The 18763-nt window shown below is 41.4% G+C and overlaps 1 protein-coding gene across 2 annotated transcripts in view; it reads right to left on the bottom strand.

The window, feature by feature from the left end:
* Positions 1-18763, bottom strand: part of TET2 (tet methylcytosine dioxygenase 2) — a 74244-nt gene that overhangs the window by 12741 nt on the left and 42740 nt on the right. The window contains exons 2-6 of one of the 2 annotated variants that reach the window (XM_081876615.1): positions 9468-12777; positions 7010-7100; positions 5355-5448; positions 4529-4737; positions 2319-2469 (exon numbers count right to left, since the gene is read on the bottom strand). In XM_081876615.1, the coding sequence (XP_081732741.1) occupies positions 2319-2469; positions 4529-4737; positions 5355-5448; positions 7010-7100; positions 9468-12669 (3747 nt within the window). In that variant the 5' untranslated portion in view covers positions 12670-12777. Of the gene's footprint in view, positions 1-2318; positions 2470-4528; positions 4738-5354; positions 5449-7009; positions 7101-9467; positions 12904-18763 lie in introns of both variants that reach the window. The other variant, XM_081876614.1, reaches the window with a different exon arrangement.

Here is an 18763-nt window from a genome sequence, read left to right on the forward strand (position 1 = left end):
GAGAGCACTGACTTTTTCCTGTGGACAATTTGACTTTAAACAACTACCCGTGAGTAGAACGGAAAATTGGATTTACAAAAGTCTTAATTTGGTACCGAAACGGGAAGGTTTCAAACAGGAAGTCCGCCTTCCCCTTTTGTAAATAGATTGAAGCAAAGAAGCTGCAAGCTAAGGTCTTGGAAAGCCTTATGTAAAGGATTAAACTTCCATCGATTAAAATCATTAAACCCCCCTTGGAAGCAGGAGAAGAGGGGGGAAGTTTTGGATTGTGTAAGCCTGCAGGAGAGAGTGATAAAAATTAAATTACCACTGCTCTGAACCTGGAAACGGGCTGCCAGTAGATTGACGTTTTGGGAGAGTTCATTGACTGTGAATAAAACATGTTGACAGTTAGTTAAATAAGAGAAATATATTGTTTCCATTGTCCTCTTCTGCGTTTAAAAAGGAGGAAAAGTAACTGAAAATTGAAACTAACTTTACTTTTTGAACTGTGCTTGAAAGGATTGATACAAGTGGAGACTGTTTCCCTCTAGAGGGAGCTTTGGAAACTGTTACAAGAGTGGAGCTGGGGAATCTCCAGCTGCAGGATAAGAACTGTGAGAATCAGGGATTGACCTTGGACCATTTAAGAATGTCGACAGGAGAAGCCTTAGTGACTGCATTATGTAAGATAAGCTATTTGTTGGAACAGCTTCACAAGAAGACCGATGTTATGACTACTAAAATTGATAACTTGGGACAAAAAGCGATTAATTTGGGACAAAAAGTGAGCACCAATACAGAAATTATTCAGGATTTGGTACAGGAATCTATTTCAGCAGAACAAATTGTGGAGAAGGAGAAGGAGAAGGAGAAGGAGAAAGTTGTTGTCAAACCTAAAGTAATACAGGTGGAAGCCTCAGCCTTACAGAGGCAAATTGAGGACTATAAGTTGAGGCCTTTTATGATTGATTCTAGAAAAAGTCAGATTTTGAGGATCGGAGCCCGGACTGGACTGGAGAAGGAAAGCTGTAAAGATCCCTCCATGCAGGGATTAACTGAATTTTGGGACATGGACTTGGGTCAGGAGGAGACTGGAGTTCTGGGGGCCTTTGGATTTGGAGGAATCTTGAAACATGTTCTGAAATACTTTATGGATCTTAGCTTTAACTATGGAAATCTGGCTGACCTGTCGAGGAGGAATAAAAATATTGTTGGGTCGGAGTTTTCCCGAGATCTGCTCTATAGCATCAAAGAATATGAAGAAGACCTGCAGAAGGGACTTGGAAAAGAGTTAAGAGCCTCGGACATAAGATCTCCAGGTTGATGGACTGTATGGACTGTATGGAGTTGACGGAAGTGACTGGCAGAGTCCGAGATGGGGGAGAGGAGATGGTGGAAGAGAATTGGAAAATTTAAAGTCTGTATTTTGAAATACTGTAAAATTAATGAGTGATAGAAAAATGTTGGAATGAAATTTTATGGCCTTAGTAGAAATGTTATAAGGAGTTAAGCTTAAATATGTATATTAGTTTTAATGGAAATAAGATTAAAAATATGTTAAGATATTTATATGACAGAAAATAGAGAAAGATGGAAAGGAATTGCTGAAACAATTAATAGAAGTGGAATACAAAAAGGGAGGTGAGAGGAGGTCGATGAAACAAGGGAATGAAAGATAGAGTATGGAAAAGGTGTGATGTATGTTTTTTGTTTTGTTTTGTTTAGTTTATTGTGTTTAATTTAATGTGTTAAGGTTGTGTTTTGTATTGTTTATATATTGTACTGTATTGTTTTTTCTCTTTTTTGTTTTCTTTCTCCTGTCTTTTTTTTCTTTCTTTTTTGTAAGCTTTAAAAGTAATAAATATTATTTTTTAAAAAAAGAAAAGACAAAACTTAAGACCATCATCTGACACTGTGAGTCATTTTATAAAAATTGAGTTTTGTCTTATCTTATCATTCATTCATTCATTCATTCATTCATTCCCAACCCTTTTCCCTGACAAAGACTCAAGGCAGCTTACTGATTAAAACAAGAACTGCTAAAATCATAGGGGGCGGGGAAACCAATAATTTAAAAACCATTAAATATGGATAGGATTAAAACTATATATAATCTATTAAAACCATGCAAAGGATTACAATAAGAAAGCACCAGCCTTTATATTCAAAGCAGTCAGTTCCAACAAGAACACCTGCACTTGCAGGCAGAAGGACAACAAAGAGGGAGCCAGTCTTAACACCTCTAGGGTGGGGGTTCCAAAGTCTGGGAGCAGCTACCACAACTAGAATAGAAATGCTTTGGAGAGTGCCACACATGCCATCTATTTAGTCCCTACCTCTCTTGGATCATCCCCCAATAGTTTAAACTTCCTTGGGATCTTGCTTCTGGCAAACTTGCACCCATTGTAGTACATACTCCACGAGCAGCCGAAGGAAAACGATGCGCCACAACTCTCGGGGTCCAGGCCTTGGCATGCGCAAGTTCGCCTAAGAAAGGAAAGAACTGCATTTGTAGCAACCTAAAAGCATAGTGTGGACACCTGCAAAGAATCCCTGCCTGGAAAAAATTTTTACACATCATAATGTTTTTGCAGCTATATGCACTACGCCCAACTTCTGCACTCCCTGAAGAACCCTTCAACAGGCCTCTAATAAAAGTTCGTAGGAAAGGAGAGCCACCCGTTGGCCATGTGTCTAAGGAAGTCTTGGCCATGATGTTGTTGCAACCAGAGCAAACTGCAGACAACTGATCATCTTCTATGAAAAGCCTTTAGCAGTACCAAGAGTGGTTGTAAGTGAAGTCAACTGCTTGTGTTCTACCTTCATCTATAGATATTTGATACAGAAGCAAAACAACAACCTTCTACGTGTGTAGGGGGTGTGTGCGTGTGCACGTATGAAAGTGGTTTCCTTACAAGCTTCTGAAAACCAGCAGTTCACATTAAGGTTGCAATTCCATACATACTGTGAAGAAGAACCACTCAACTCAATGGGACTTGTTTCTGTGTATTCATACATAGTATTGCACTGTAAACAATTACTTTATTAAAAAATGAAAACCAAAGGAAGGCATCTTAGCTCTGAATTATATTGAATAGGTCCAGAGATCCCATGAGTGGTGGGACACTCATGAAATGCTCCAGCTGATAGGAGGAGGTAAGGTGTGATGTCTACTGACTTTCCTTCCTGCAACACCTCCACTTCCCAAATTTATTCCCAGTGGTTTTGAGAGACACCCAGAACATTCTGGGCACAAGCCTGCTGGGAGGCTGCAGAGGGAAAGAATGGCCAAAAATCGCCTCCATCTCTTTCTATCTGCAGATCAAAAGACCCTTCTGCAAACAGAAGGACCTCACCTGTTTGTGGAAAGGCCATGCTGGAGCCAATCCTATGTATTCACAAAATTCCAATACACCTGGCATAGTCGTGCAAACCCAGTACACCATTTTTACCATGCCTTGGAAAGAGCTCCCTTGCTATAGGGTATTCTTATTGGTCTTCTATGGTCCTGTCTTTGTTGGTATTGCAATAGGTCTTGTTAAAAGCCATCAAAGCACATGGCCAGATGAGCCATACAATAATCCCACCTGTCTCACTAAAACTGTGTAGCTATTCAGGGCATTGAAGATGTATAATAAATACATAGTAAGGGCTAATTTGGAAAGACAATTTATGTCTTAGGGAAGCTTTTAATGTTTAATAGATTATTGTATTTTAATATTATGTTGGAAGCCGCCCAGAGTGGCTGGGGAAACCCAGCCAGATGGGTGGGGTATAAATAATTTATTATTATTATTATTATTATTATTATTATTATTATTATTATTATTATTTCTATTGGAATACATTTCCATGAAACCATATGATTTCCTTAGGAAAATTGGTAGGGGAACACCCAACAGGAAGTTGTCTTCATAATATGACTGGGGCTGCAAAGACACAATACACTAAAATACACCCTCCCACAAAGAATCCTGGGAAGTGTAGTTTGCCCTTCCCAGAGCTGCAGTTCCCAGCACCCCAACAAACTACAGTTCCCAATATCCTTTTTTGTGTAGAGGGGGAAATGTGTTTTAAATGTATGGCATGTATGCAGACTGGGTAACTTCATTGAGCTAGGCACCACAAATGAAGCTTGCTCCCTATATGGTACTCCGTGTACTGGGCAGAATTTGTTGCAAGAAGTTTGATGCAGCAAGGAACATTAACAGCATCATGGTAGACATGGAACTAGACTCCAACCACTCATGCATATTGTCATGGCATAGTCCCAAAAGGGGTGTGCTGCAGAACTGAATGTGATGGGAATTGTGGCAATGATAGAAGGGAGGTGAAATGGGCTCTCTGTTAAACAAAGATGACTTTCTTGGTTACTGACAACATAAAGACAATAACTTCAGTGAGACCAATGACTAATGTCAGCTAAGAACATGAAAAGGAGAACATAGGATACATGACTTCAGTAGGAATTATTGTTCCTTAAATCTAGGCATTCAAGCTATAGCAAGATCACATTTTGAGAGAAACAAGTACATACTTCACTTACTCTTCATTTAGAGCACAGCGACGGTTTGTTAGCGTGCCATACTTCCTTAAAGTTTCGGAGAGTTCGGAATATAGCTTGTCTGCTAGGCTTCGAGAAATTCCTTCCCACACCAAGATAAGCACTACTATCACTGCCATTTCACAGCTGTGGCCTGCACGTTCCCGTACCAAACAAAGGAGTTTTTCTTCAGTGCTACTTCTACGAATCACCTGCAAATACAACCCCCCAAAAGAAGTTTTCTGGTTTTTAGTGAGATGCAAAATAGGATAGAATGTCTGTTTAAGGAAGACATTTATGCTCATATCCAGTCTGCCTGTAGCACAGTTTACTGCAGTGTTGTGAGCAGAAGATCTCAATGTAGGGCTGGGAAAGACCCCTGCCTGAGATATTAGATAGATGTCAATCAGAACAGACAAGACTGGGTTAGATGGACCAGCACCCTAAATAAATACAAGGTATTTCCCAACTTTGGGAGGCCTTTAATTGGAGGTACATTTCCAAAATACTATACTTTCCTTAGCTCAGTCCAATACTATTACTAGGTTACATTTAATCTTTGTATACATTTTGTTTTGCAAATTTTGCATGATTGGGCAGCCGTGAACTTTGAGATACAGTCTGTGTTTAGGTATTTTTTTATATATATAAACTCATTTCAAAGTTATAAGACCTCTTTTGACATCTATCCTAGATCAGAGGCTTAAAAAAAGTCAAAATGGTAATATTCTCTTTTAAAATGATCTGCATATTTACAGCAAACAAATACTAGTATTCTTTATTAAACTTAAAAATATATTTTATATGATCAAGTGGAAAAAAGGCTTACCCATTTAGCTATAGGACATCCTTGGGCACTTTTGCCTTCTTTCCCTGTATAGACAATCCGCTCTATCCTTATGGCTTTGCCTTTCTGTCCATACCTTTAAAAATCCAAACAAATGAATAAAAGTAAGTATTAACATTTGAACTGAGCAACAGAGATTCACATGCAGTGTGTGTGTGTGTGTGTGTATATATATATGTATAGAGAGAGAGAGAGAGAGTCGAGTCAGCCTTGTGCCATTATTTGTCCATTCTTCATCAAATCACATCCTTTACTTGTAGCTATTATGTGTATACACGATGCTTCAAGAAACTCACACCATACTTTTCAGGAGACAATACATTCATTGAGATTCCTGCATTTGCAGGGGGTTGGACTAGATGACCCTCAGGGTCCCTTCCAACTCTACAACTATATGATGTATCTATCTGATCTCCTTGCTCAAAAGAATAAAGGCATGAAGTGATCTTAGAAGAATATTAAGACCTGCCCTACAGGGCTAAAGCTATTTGTATAGCATTTGAAGCACAGCAGCTCTAAGAAAAAAAGAAGCTTAAACATTGAACTAATTACCTGAAAAAGGACTCTGCTCGTCATTTACATCTGATAATCTCGTGTTTTATCATATCAAACATATATGGAAATGTAAGTATGCAGAGGAAAAGGAGGCAATGTCTTGAAAAAAGGTGGACTGTGCTTTAAATTTGCTGCTAGGTGAACAAAGGCCCCCTTAAATTTGTGTTGAAGAGAAACAAGACCTAGAGTCCAGAATTTAGCTAATTTCAATTATGTGTGCCTTACATATAATGAAATCTCATCTGCATATAGCATTTGTTTGGCTGCCACTTGATTCTAACAACACAGAACAGGAAAAAAAACCTCACCCCGGCATATCAGATTAATGTGCTGTAAAAAAAAGGGGGGAGGGGTACTATGCTGTAGAAATAATGATCAAGTTTCCAAGCCAAAACAGGTCATTTATTCCTTTATAGAAGGCATCCCCAACCTTCAGCCCTGCAGATGCTTTGGACTACAATTCCCATCATCCCTGACCACTGGTCCTGTTAGCTAGAGATCATGGAAGTTGTAGGCCAAAACATCTGGAGGGCCGCAGGCTGGGGATGCCTGCTTTATGGAATTCAATAGATGGTACTAGATTCCTTAGCGTAAATAAACAGAAGGAAGATGAACTCTTAATTGTGTTGTGGTTTTTGTTTTGTTTTGGTGGAGTAGCCTGTTTGAGGTTTTCTTTCCTTGAGCTGCATATGCCTTTTGCCATCTCCCCTATGTACCTTGGCATGTGTGGTGGCCTGACTGGGAATGCTAGGTCCTTTCCTGCTTTTACAGTCAATGCCAATTCGCTAATTTGGCATGCTGGCCCTGTTGCTGGCATCTGCCTCAGAGTGGGCAGATCAGGACAGCAAGCCAGCCGACCTGTCAAATGTTGTCGTCCTCCAGTGAATAGCAATGTGCTGGCAAAGCAGGAAGAGCCAGCCTACCAAATAATTACTTGGGAGTATGCAATTGTGGTCTTCTTTGTGTGCAAATACCAAGTGTGTGTGTGTGTGTGTGTGTGTGTGTGTGTGTGTGTGTGTGGAAATCCTGACATACACAATGGATAAATTTTAATCTGCCGTGTGCCATAGCAAATTCATTACCGTTCTTCCATTATTTCTCTAATAGCAGCCACATTAGGGCCAGCTCCTAGATGGGTGTAGAAAGGGCCTTCGTCTTTTTCGATAATCTGTTCTGTTTAAAAGAAGACAGAAACAAACAAACAAACAAACAAACAAACAAAAAGGGTTAACACTGTATGCTTTTGAAGATGTCTTTAAAAGATATTACATAGAAAAGCATAGGTTCACCTTGTACACATATTTTGCTCACTTCAGGAAAAAATTCTCTTGGCAGGTCATCTGTGCACCAGATCATACATGGACTGATAGAAGGGCTAGGGGAAGCGTTACTATTTTCACTTGGGAATCGTTTTTTTAAAAAAAACTTTAAAAATGCAAATAGGGAATTATTGTACCAAACAAGAGAGTGAGCAATATTTGGGGCAGTTCTAATGCATAATGCCAGATGAACGATATTTTTTTTTTATATAAGGCATGGTTAATACAGTTACTGTAATAGGGGCCAATTAGGATATTATCTGTTCCCGTTACCATCAGGAATCAATAAAAGTTATTGCTGTGGAATAGCTAATGGAAGAAAATCAGATAGGGCATATTTTCGACTTTTGATATGTCAGCACCTCTGCTTGTTGCTTTTTTGGTGCAGAAATATTGGAAGGTGAAATCCCTTTATTACAGAGGCAAGAAACCTATGACCCTCCAATCTCAACTCCACAAGTCCCATTTTCCCTGATCACTGGCCACACCGCCTCGGGCTAATGGGAGCTCAAGTCCAAGAAGAACATCTGGAGAGCCACAAGTTCCCCATTCCTGCTTTATTACATCTGGTTCGACCATAAAGAAAGGTTGGAAATGAGTCTAGATTTTCATTGATAGTATTAGCCTTTTAGCTTTGCAGCAGTTCCTGCTATCTATATATGCACCCCAAGGCTCAGTTATTAAATTTTTTTAAAAGGTAAATTGGGGTTCAGATAAATTCCTTTAAAACCATCTGTTGAAAATGCAAATGTCTCAGTGTGACCAGTTCTATAAAGGCAGAGCAAAGTTTTGTACTATGCGTTGAAAGATTCTCATGCATCTGTGTCCATTATTCCCATTGTGGTACATACATGGAGGACAACTGTTCAGGCCCAAATTGCATGCATCTTGAAATGTTTCAAATAAAATGGGGCATGGGGATGTACCAATGGGGTGTACAATAGAAGAGGATGCTAAATGTCCTGCTGCTCTTCTGTACCCCATAGTAAAGGTAAAGGGACCCCTGACTATTAGGGCCAGTCGTGGCTGACTCTGGGGTTGCAGTGCTCATCTTGCTTTATTGGCCAAGGGAGCCGGCATACAGCTTCCGGGTCATGTGGTCAGCATGACTAAGCCACTTCTGGTGAACTAGAGCAGTGCACGGAAACGCCGTTTACCTTCCTACTGAAGCTGTACCTATTTATCTACTTGCACTTTGACGTGCTTTCGAACTGCTAGGTTGGCAGGAGCTGGGACCGAGCAACAGGAGCTCACCCCATTGCGGGGATTCAAACCGCCAACCTTCTGATCGGCAAGCCCTAGGCTCTGTGGTTTAACCCACAGCACCACCCTCTGTACCCCATAGCCAGATGCCAATACAGAGAGGGAGAGCCCACCTGGAGAAAAGGGCAGTGGCTATAGAGGGAAGGACCACAAATGGAGGATTCAGAACCCTCAAACAATGCACTTATTTAATACATTAAATCACACCTCTATCCCTTTGCTTTACATGTGGTGCTATGCCAAAGGTCTTTTATGAAGACGTTATCTTCTATTATGTGCAATTTGGTCTTAAGTCATTCTGCAACAACACTTTTCCAGTGTCCTAATTCACCATGACAAAACTAGATGCAATTTCCTCATTTTACTTGCACGGGTTATTTCAAAGAGACAGTTTTCCATTCTGTTTGCCTAGGAAATCATCTTGCATTTCTGGCCTTGTTCAGGTGATACCTTCAGAGGAGAAATCATACCTGCAAGGATCTCAACTCCACATGTGCCTTCACCTTGTCCAATCACACCCATATAATCTGCTCAGAATGTAGCGAACCAGCCATCTTTTTATGCCCATATTTGATTGTGGGGAAATCTATACACCATAAACCACTCCCAAAGACAAGTGAAGAGTGGATCATGGAGTCAGGATGATTCCATAGCCAACCACATGTTGTATAGCATCATTCAACTCATAGTATTTTCCATGAAGGAAACTGAAGGACAGAGTGGCTGGAACTGCAAGAGCCTGAGATACTTATAATTTTATGGATAAGAAATTCCAACCTGTGAACTGAGAAATGCAGTTTGGGACATTTATTTGAGAAGACAAGGGAAGTCTTCGCTATAGTAGAAAGGGGAGAAGGGTGGTGTGAGGAAGGGAGCTGGCTGGGCTTGGAAAATTATAGCAGAATAGTATTATCGTATTCATTTAAAAACAAACCCTGAAATATCAAACTCAACTCACCAACGCAGCTACATGATGGGAAATCGTACTGAGTTTTGACAGGTGTGTCCAGTAGGTTTTTCACAGGAGTATCTAATAACTTGGAAGGTGACTCTAAAAAATGATTGAGAGCTGTTCCAGCAGCCGTTCTTTTGGTTGGTGTTTTTTCAATGGAATGAATGGGCTGTTGATCTAAAGAGGCTGCGTGGCTGTTGAAATCTGCAGCGGCGGAATTCCTTGACAGAATAGTGATGGGTCCCACAGTTTCAACTTTCACATGTTTCGGTGATTTGATAGTAAGGGACTTGTGATCAAAGGGCGTTCTGACCTGAAACTGTTTCAGCTGCTGCTCCATGGTTTCGATTATACTCTTTTGTTGCATGTTCTCACAACCAAAGTGCTGAATCTCTTGTTTAATTGTTTTTTTCCACGCTTTGTTCTCCAGCTGCCCAGCTGATGGAGGGGTGCAGACATTCAACTTGGAGCCAGCTTCAGCTTTAATAGGCTTGTGTCCTACACCGTGACAGGTGTCAGATTTGTTTTGTTGTTCTTGCCTGTTTAAGATGTGACACCTGAGAGCAGCATGCTTCTGAAAATCCCTTTGAGGTTGAGTTGGAAGTTGGCAGCCTCTCTGATCAACTCCTGTATGGGACGCCGATTGCTGACTGTAGGGTACGTACCTTTGCTGAATCTGGGCTGGTTGTGGGCTACACATGTTGCTGGTCAAATTAGAATATCCCTGTGTTTGCTGGAAGGGTAGTTGTCCAGCTGAAGTTGGTGGAGACTGGGAAGCTTCTTCCTGAAAGCAATGGGGCACATCTTGTTTGGGGGCCATACTATGTGTGTAATATTGCATATGCTGTAAGTCATGAGTTACATTTTCTGCAAAGAGCTCAGTGTTCATAGGCTTTTCTTTTTTCTCAGAGACTAAGTGCATGTTGTTCAAGTAGGAATGCTTCATAACAGTATTTGCTTTGAAAGCATGATTGTAAAGGGAATCTTTACTGTTCATATCGGACACCGGTCCTGGCCTGACCTGGGAGTTTTGCATTGGGAAGTCAGTTGATTTGAAGTAATTGTTTGCAGTTTCAAAACATTCTTCCAATTTAAGCTGACTGAAAGATGTCCCCTCTAGCTGCTGCTCTTGTCTGCTTTGGGAATGAGGAAAGGTCTGAGGAAGTTCTCTGCTCTTCATGTGCAATGATTGCTGCTGGGAGCCCATGGTTAGCTGTGGACTGTGTGGCAACTGTGTTGGCTGGGTCTGGAGCATCTGTTGCAATATATGTGAACGGAGGAACTGTTCATTTTCCAGTGGTGGAAGATTTAAGTGCTGTGGCTTCATCTGTGACTCCAGGGACTGTTCAGTGTGGTGTTCAGCTTGCGGCTGAAAGTGGAAGTGCTTTGCATTTTGCTGCTGTTCGTGGGATTTGAGCAGAGTATCCATCTTTGTAGGCTGTGGTGAGTGCTTTTGGAATTGCATTTGCTTCTCAGCTGTAAGATGAGGTGGCAGCTGTGTTGCCTCACCCTTGTACAGTGCTGGCATCTGCTCACATTGTGTGATGTTCTGGAAGCAAGTTTGCCCTGTAACCTCCTTTGATGCATTGGGGCTCCCAGGATATTCTTTTGGATGGGTCTGATCAGCTGAATTTGACTGAAGCTGAAGCATTGTCCTTAAGAGCACCTCATTTGATTTTTGGGGAGACTCACTGGGGCGAAAGTGAGGGGAAGATATTCCTGTCCAAGATGTTTGCAAGTGAGGGTGTGACTGATGCATCTGATTTTTCACCAAGTCTTTTTCATTGCTAGTTATGGTCTCCTGGTTAATTTGGCCCAGGAGATGTTGATAATGTTGTTGCAACTCTTTACTGCTTCCTACTATTTCTGTGTCTTGAACCTGTGGCTCCAGTTTTGACTGCAGTTCATCAGGATATTGTTGCCTGATGCCTGATGCCATTGCAGAAAGCATCAGATCTCTTGTTTCATTGCCAGTCTGTTGTGAAACCTGAACCTCTTGTTGAAGACCCTGTTGAGAACTAAGTGCTTGCTGGCAAAGGCCAGGAATTTGTGCTGCAAGCTCCCCCTGCTGCTGCTGCTGCTCTCCATTCTTCTCTTTCTTCAAATGAGTCTCTTGACTTTGGGTCTCATAATGGTTATGCACTTCTGAAACACTCATGGAAAGAATGCTGTTTATTTCTGGAAGAGGAGAAGAAGCTGCAACAGGAGGTGGGCTGAAATAACTCTTCTTGAACATGGGGTCTTGTTGGAACAAAGCACCATTTTCCTCTGCTGGCTCTGCTGGTCTCTCTGAGCTATTGTTATGAGCTTTCATATTGCTGTTGGGATTTAGTGAGAAATCTTGACTGGGCAGTGAGAAATCTTGACTGGGAACCTGCCCCATGTTTCCTGGAACATCAGTATTCTCTGTAGGGGACTGGCATGCATTTTCGGATTTTTGCTGCTCCAATTGCAGTTCTGGTTTCTGAAAAGTGTAGCAGGCTGGCAATGTGGATATCTTACTGCCGTCTTCTGTGCTGCGGACTTCAGTGGCCACAGAATCTAGCACCTGAGGCAGCTCAGAGTTTGAGGTTTGTGGGGAGTTGATCTGCCCTGAGGTATGGGATGAATGTGGTGTGCCACAAGTCAATTCATTAGCAGCCTGTGTGTTTATGGCATTTGTAAGAGATGTGGTTTTCTGCATTGCAATGGACACATGATCCGGATTATACTGAGATAGCGTTTTCTCAAGAAGTTCACCATGCATGTTTTCCATAGAAGAGGCAGAAACTATAGCACCATTAGGCATTGACACCGCCTTGCTCTTGCAGAGCAAGGCAATGTCCCTGTTGTGGCAATTCATGTTTTCACTCTCCTGTTCATTCTGAACCTGGGGAGCAGGAGGAGTTTCTGAAGCACCACGGTTGTTTTTGGAGGACTGTATGAGAACTGAAGCTGCATCTTCTTCCATTCTAAAACCCACCAAGTCCTCCTCGCTGCATGAATTGGGAACACTCGGTTGATCACTGCCATCCAAAGAGGTTTCTTTCCCTCCTTTTGCTTCTTCATCTTGTCTAAGCTTTTTGTTCTGGTGAAGCCCGTACAGAGAAGGCTCGCTGAAAGTGCGTTTTATCCCACCATTTTGCATATACCTGCCACACTCTCTCTTTTCTTGCAGAAGGTCTGGGCTTATTCTGTTATTTGCATTTCCTCTGACAGCGTGCTTCATGCCATAGTTGGCCTTGAAATGCAGCCACGTGTGGTCGCCATTGACTTCAGCCTGGCCCTTCTCTGCTGGTGGGCTCCCATTCTGTAGCTTCACTGACAAAGGCTCTCCCTGGCAAACATGAGAAGGATGTGGTATTAGAAATGGGCTCAAACTACTGCCTTCAACATGGCTGGTTCTATCCTGTTCCATCTGGCCTACTCTGGGGCCATCCACAAGGCTGCCCTCCTATTGTATCTGAAAGAGAGAATGGGGGAGGGGGGAAAATCCATGTTTATTTGATGCACGCTACACAACCCCACATGGCAATTACACACTTCATCTAATGCACTTCCCCTTCCTAGATCAAGAGCCTCATAGAAATTGTGACAGTGTCTAAAAGTGCTGGGATATACTGTATTTTTCGCGCCATAAGATGCACCCGACCATAAGACGCACCTAGTTTTTAGAGGAGGAAAACAAGAAAAAAATAATTCTGAACAAAACAGTGGATGCGTGATTTTTGTGGTGCAGGCTATGTGATCTGATGGTGAATTTGGGGTGACCCAATGCAAAAATCCTGAGGATCCATGTGGATCCACGCTTTGTAACCACATTTTTGCACCATTGAGGCCCACCAAAACAGTGGATGCATGATTTTTTTGGTGCAGGCTATAGCCATGGACATGCTATGTGATCTGGTGGTGAATTTGGGATGACCCAATGCAAAAATCCAGGGCCCACGCATTTGCTCCATAAGACACACAGACATTTCCCATTACTTTTTAGGAAGAAAAAGGTGTGTCTTATGGAGCGAAAAATACGGTATATTATGTCAAAAAATATACAGCTGTGCATCTTTCTTGGAGAATAGCAACATGTATGGGAAGACTCTAGAAGCGGTCTAAGAATTGCAAGCTCTCTTTCCAAAAGAGAGATATTACAATCAATGCTATAATGGAACTCAACAGCTCTGAGACTGAACAGATGATGGGTTGTTGTTGTTTTTTAAATGCTCTCAAAAGCAGTGAACACAGCTGGACAGATGTTCACTCTTTCATCAGGGGAGAAGACAGCACTAAACAGCTTTGAGCATTCTGAGGTTCCAACATCAAAGCTTAGAAGAGCACCCACAGAGAATTCAGAGTCCCAAGTATGTCTCTGAATACAAGTTGTTGGGAATCACAGTTGATGTTGAGGTGGAGCACTGCTGCACTCAGGTCCTGTGTGTGGGCTTCCCATAGGCATTGCACTGCCCACTGTGAGAACAGGATGCTGGACTAGTGGACCTTTTGCCTGATCCAGCAGAGCTCTTCTTATATTTGGAGGTCTGTGAGCTCCATCTTGGGACAAGCCAAGTTTCAAATCATATGAAGTTTGTCATTAAAAACACTGCTGCTAGTGAAATGGGATGTGAACGCTTCAATATGATTAATTAACACCTGCTTGAATTATTAAAACAGGATATTTGCATGCAAAGATTGCTTGCTCCCTTTTCTGTGTGATGTTTGAATGCTGTGCTCCACTTTCCATGGTTATTTCTGCCTTGTAATGTAAAAAGTAAAAGAAAACAGAAATTCAAATTTTTGCAGTTATCTAAAATGACCACATGTGAAGAAAAAACCAAAACATCTTAGAAAGTCCTCTGTATTAGATCTCTGCATTTAATAAGTGAGCTGGGGTGAGGCATTCCACACCCCAAAAAAATCCCATTAATTTTTTTCACTTGTGCCCTTTATCTAATATTGGGCCATAAAGACAAACAATAGGTGGAGGTGGAACTGTAAATATTGAAGTATGTCCCTCTGAAAGTGCAAGCTTTCATTCCAACAATTCCCACACAAGTTCAAAATTCTGAATTGCATTCATATAGTGCACATCTGTATGGTATGGTAAGCATGGCGATCCAAAATAATCCTAAATAGATCCCTGCTTTACTGTCCTTCATGGGACAGGAAAGCAGCTGGAGGAAGAGAAGTGGGCAGAGGCCAGAGAAAGAACAGTGAGTGGAGGGATGTTATTTTTGCATCCTTGGGACCCCCTGGGAAACTCACTAGACCTGCAGGACCCAGGTATGGAAAGTGTTATGTACTGAAGTTCTCACCCTGGGCCAGCAGGGGGATACTGTAGATAGTTATGCAAATGAAGGATCAAAAGTGACGTTCAGTGATTGGATAGTTTTAGAAAGTTGCAACAGTTACATTGTTCTGGAGCTCTATATAAGCAGGCTGACTGAGCTCCTCAGCTCAGTTCTGTTCCAGCTTACAAATAAAGAGCTGCTTTGGAAGAATCGCTGTGTCATCTGATATGTTCGCCCACAACTTAACAGAAAGTGTAGCTGACTGCTGAATAGGACACAGCTATAGGAAGCCCCATCCACCCCAAACACCAAGGCTAGAGACTAGGGGCAATGTTAACAGTTTCCAGGCACCCTTTGTGAGATTTTTGTGGGTGAACTATGCGTTTGTTTGGGCCCTGGGTGGGTGAGTAGAACCCAGGCGGCCGAGAAGGAAGGTGTGTCAGAAGGATGTAAAATTGATTTTGGTTCATATTTATTAATAATTTCATATTTTTATTAATGCAACTGTATTTTTATAGTATTTAAGTTTCTCATGTTTTTGTTGTCTATAAACTACTTATAGTGCATGCATATGCGTGTGTGTGTGTGTGTGTGTGTGTTTACACACATGCGTGCGTGTGCACACACACAAGTAAATAAGAAATAAAATTCAGGGGTTGAGAAGGGGAAGGATTGTGCCAGTTCTATATCAGCATCTGCCCACCATTCATGGTAGAACAACTGAGAGAGAAATTAGCCAATGTGGAAGTCAACTGGCTTATTCAACTGAGTTTGGGACATGGATAATATGTCCTTTAGCAAGGAAGAAATCACAGCCAACTTGAAGGTCATCTAGGGATTTCTGTTGGAGTTGGGTCACTACCAATATATTGAGTAGTTGTGTCACTGCTCAATATATTTATTTTCTTTCCAAAATGGTGAATTAGCAATCTGTAAATAGCTGGACAAATCCCTTCCCCTTTTGTGTGAAGTAAATTGTACCTCTTCCAAAGCAGAGTCTTTCCCCAAGTATAGTAATTTGTATTTCCTGCCCCCTTCAGTTACTGAACTCCAGCCAATATACTTATCAGCTTTACTTACACACACATACACACACACACAGGACCAGCCATAGTTTATTAGAAATTCATGGCACATCAGTAGCATCTGCGAAACAATGATTACATCTAGGACCAATTCTGCAGTCTAATCCATCATAATTATGACTGGCCTCTTTGAAGATGTCATGATGCATGACTTAGAACAGCACATTAGTGTGCAAAAGGGATAGGGATCGTATTTGTCCAATATGAATTTTAAATAATTCCACCCACACCAATTGACACTTTGTGAAACATGGAAATGTTGATATATTACTTTTCTCATATGGGGCATAAACTATTGCCAATTTAGACATATGCTGCTACTGTTGCTTTTTAAAAGATGCCCAACATCTCTTTTAATGTGCCTTCAAGTGCACCACATTGAGAAAAATGCGAGACACTACTTTTCAAGGAGGGGGCCAGGACCCCTCAAAATTATGTGGCTGCTGTCCTCACTCAGACACTTGCTAAATCACGGGGGCAAGCTTGCCCAAGACAGACAGATGCCAACAACCCTGACATTTTACTTCTATGCATCTACCACAATTCTCAGTCCAGCTGCTCATCTAATGAAGTAGGCTGTTGCCTGTCAAAGTGTATAGCATGGTATGTCATGAAGTTGCTATGGTGACAGGGGGCCTTTTGGTTTTCCTACTGTTACAGACTAGTGTGTTTATTTGTCTGGAGTTTCTTACACATTATTCGTTTGCTATATTTATATATTGCCATTCAACAGATGGGTTTTACAAGAGGACTGCATAGCAAAATTGGTCCATACCCTAGAACATCTTAACTGTATGATCCTTCACTACATTTTTTTTTCCTCTCTCTCTTTTAAAAAACTGGATATTCCTTACACCATGTAGGTGCAGTTGGGAAGGTGGTATCGGTGGGTTTTGGTGAAGTGGTTACCTGAAGGCCTGCAATGGCCACAGGGAGAAAAAGGTCTCCCTGGAAATATACTGAACTCTCTTCTCCTCAGGAACATTCCAGAAAGGTTGGCGAAACCAAGACAGCATTGAATGGCATAAGCTGCTTGCTCAAAACACACTTGGGAATACATATCAGAGGGAACAGGTGCCTAATCTTTTTATGGAAACATTGTCACAGCAGCATACCAAGCATGGCTTCCGCAGATAGAGAAACCATTCAAAAGTGTGATCTTAAAACTAAGTCCCACAACAGATGCACAGAGCTGCATAGAAACTCAACACTGTACGAAAGAAGCAATGAACCGGAATACCATAGCCAGTTGATGTTCTAGTCTGTCTCCCCTTTCCTTCCAAAAGGCCTGTATCTGCAAATGCATACACTTTCAGTGCTTATCACAGTGATGATGATGATGATGATGATGATGATGATAATAATAATAAATCTGATACTACTTCTGCTGGTGCCTTTCCCGGGAAAATCAGAGGCTCACTATGTCAGGTTCCTACTGGAAGACCGGACAAAAGCTAGAACGTTGGCAGTGGCAAAGTTTCTATCGGTGGCTGAAAGAACAAATGAGCCCTATATTCTAAACAAAATGATTAATTAACCTGGAGGTAGGCTGTATGAACTGTGTGTTGATTTGCAATGTTTTGTTGGGTCTCTGGACCGTAATAAATGTTGTTGTTGTTGTTGTTGTTGTTGTTGTTGTTGTTGTTGTTGTTGTTGTTGTAATAATAATAATAATAATAATAATAATTTTTATTTATACCCCGCCCTCCCCAGTCAAGACCAGGCTCAGAGCGACTAACACCAGGTATAAAAACAATTGATTAAAATATTATACTTTCCATTTTATTAGTCCACTCTCTTTAAGGTCTCATTATATTAAAATGGTATGGGGGGCAAGGAACCCTGCCTACATCTGTACATGGGCATCCATGTGAAGTTTTTTGTGGGAGTGGGTAAAGCACTGAAAAGGATGGAAGAGGCTAGATTCCTTCACACACACAAATGAGAAGAACAGTACCTGTACATTTTGACTCTTCTCTCACATTCAACATATGCTAGAAACTTTTTCTTTAAAGAAATGAAAGCTGGGAATTATTATTCATCCAGGGTGGGAGCATCCCCCCCCCCGATACGCATTCATCTGAAAGAAATCAGTCGCCCACATTTCACTGCTGGTTAGTTCTAGTCTTCACCAGCTAAGGCTTGGAACTACAATTCCAAGCAGTTCCACAGGGGCCTTTTGTACCGCTCTCCCTCACTTTCCTTTTAAAATGTTTTCAAAGCTTTGAGAATGGCACGTTTGACTTTGTTCTGGCAGTTTGCCATCTACTGCCAATTCAGTTTCAGCTCCTAATCTTCCAAAGTACCTAGAAACCCAATTAGATTCAGTATAATTTTAGATGGCTGAAGGAGTACTGAGTTACTTCCTATATTTTCAGATATTAAGGGAGACATACGAAAGGTTAATGAAAAAATGACCCTCTGTCGATTTTTCCACAGAGTTCCCCTTCATAGCCTGCCAAAAGCCAGTCACAAGATGTTATTTCACAGATTGGTAATTGTCTCCCCAAAGCATGGATGTAACCATTGGTTCACAAAAGCATCAGTGTGGCTAAAATGGATTATTTCTAAAACAGGAGGGTTTTCCTGACTTCGGTTTGGGTGCTGAATGAAGCTTTTATGGTCTATCCTGATAGCAATGCTCCTCCCCACCATTTTTAGCAGGTCACCAAGGAGCTTCATAAAGGATGTTAGGATGAATAGAAGCATTAATCTTATACCTTTGCTCAAGCATGGGAGTGAGGAAAAGATGTTGCTTCTCTGAAAGCAGTGAAATACTTTTGATGCTTTGAGACCCTGCAGATAAATGCCTGAATTATAAGGGGTCAGGCCTCTATGGTGACGCATTTATAGAATATTGGTAGATAGGCTATGATTTGGCTAAAAACTAAGGGGAGTCAGGAGGTAGAGTTCATCAAGGAACTCTGTACCTTTCACCCAATAATCTGAACAC

The sequence above is a fragment of the Podarcis erhardii genome (genome assembly GCF_964252035.2).
Source record: "Podarcis erhardii genome assembly, chromosome: 9".
In the NCBI taxonomy this organism is placed as follows: domain Eukaryota; kingdom Metazoa; phylum Chordata; class Lepidosauria; order Squamata; family Lacertidae; genus Podarcis; species Podarcis erhardii.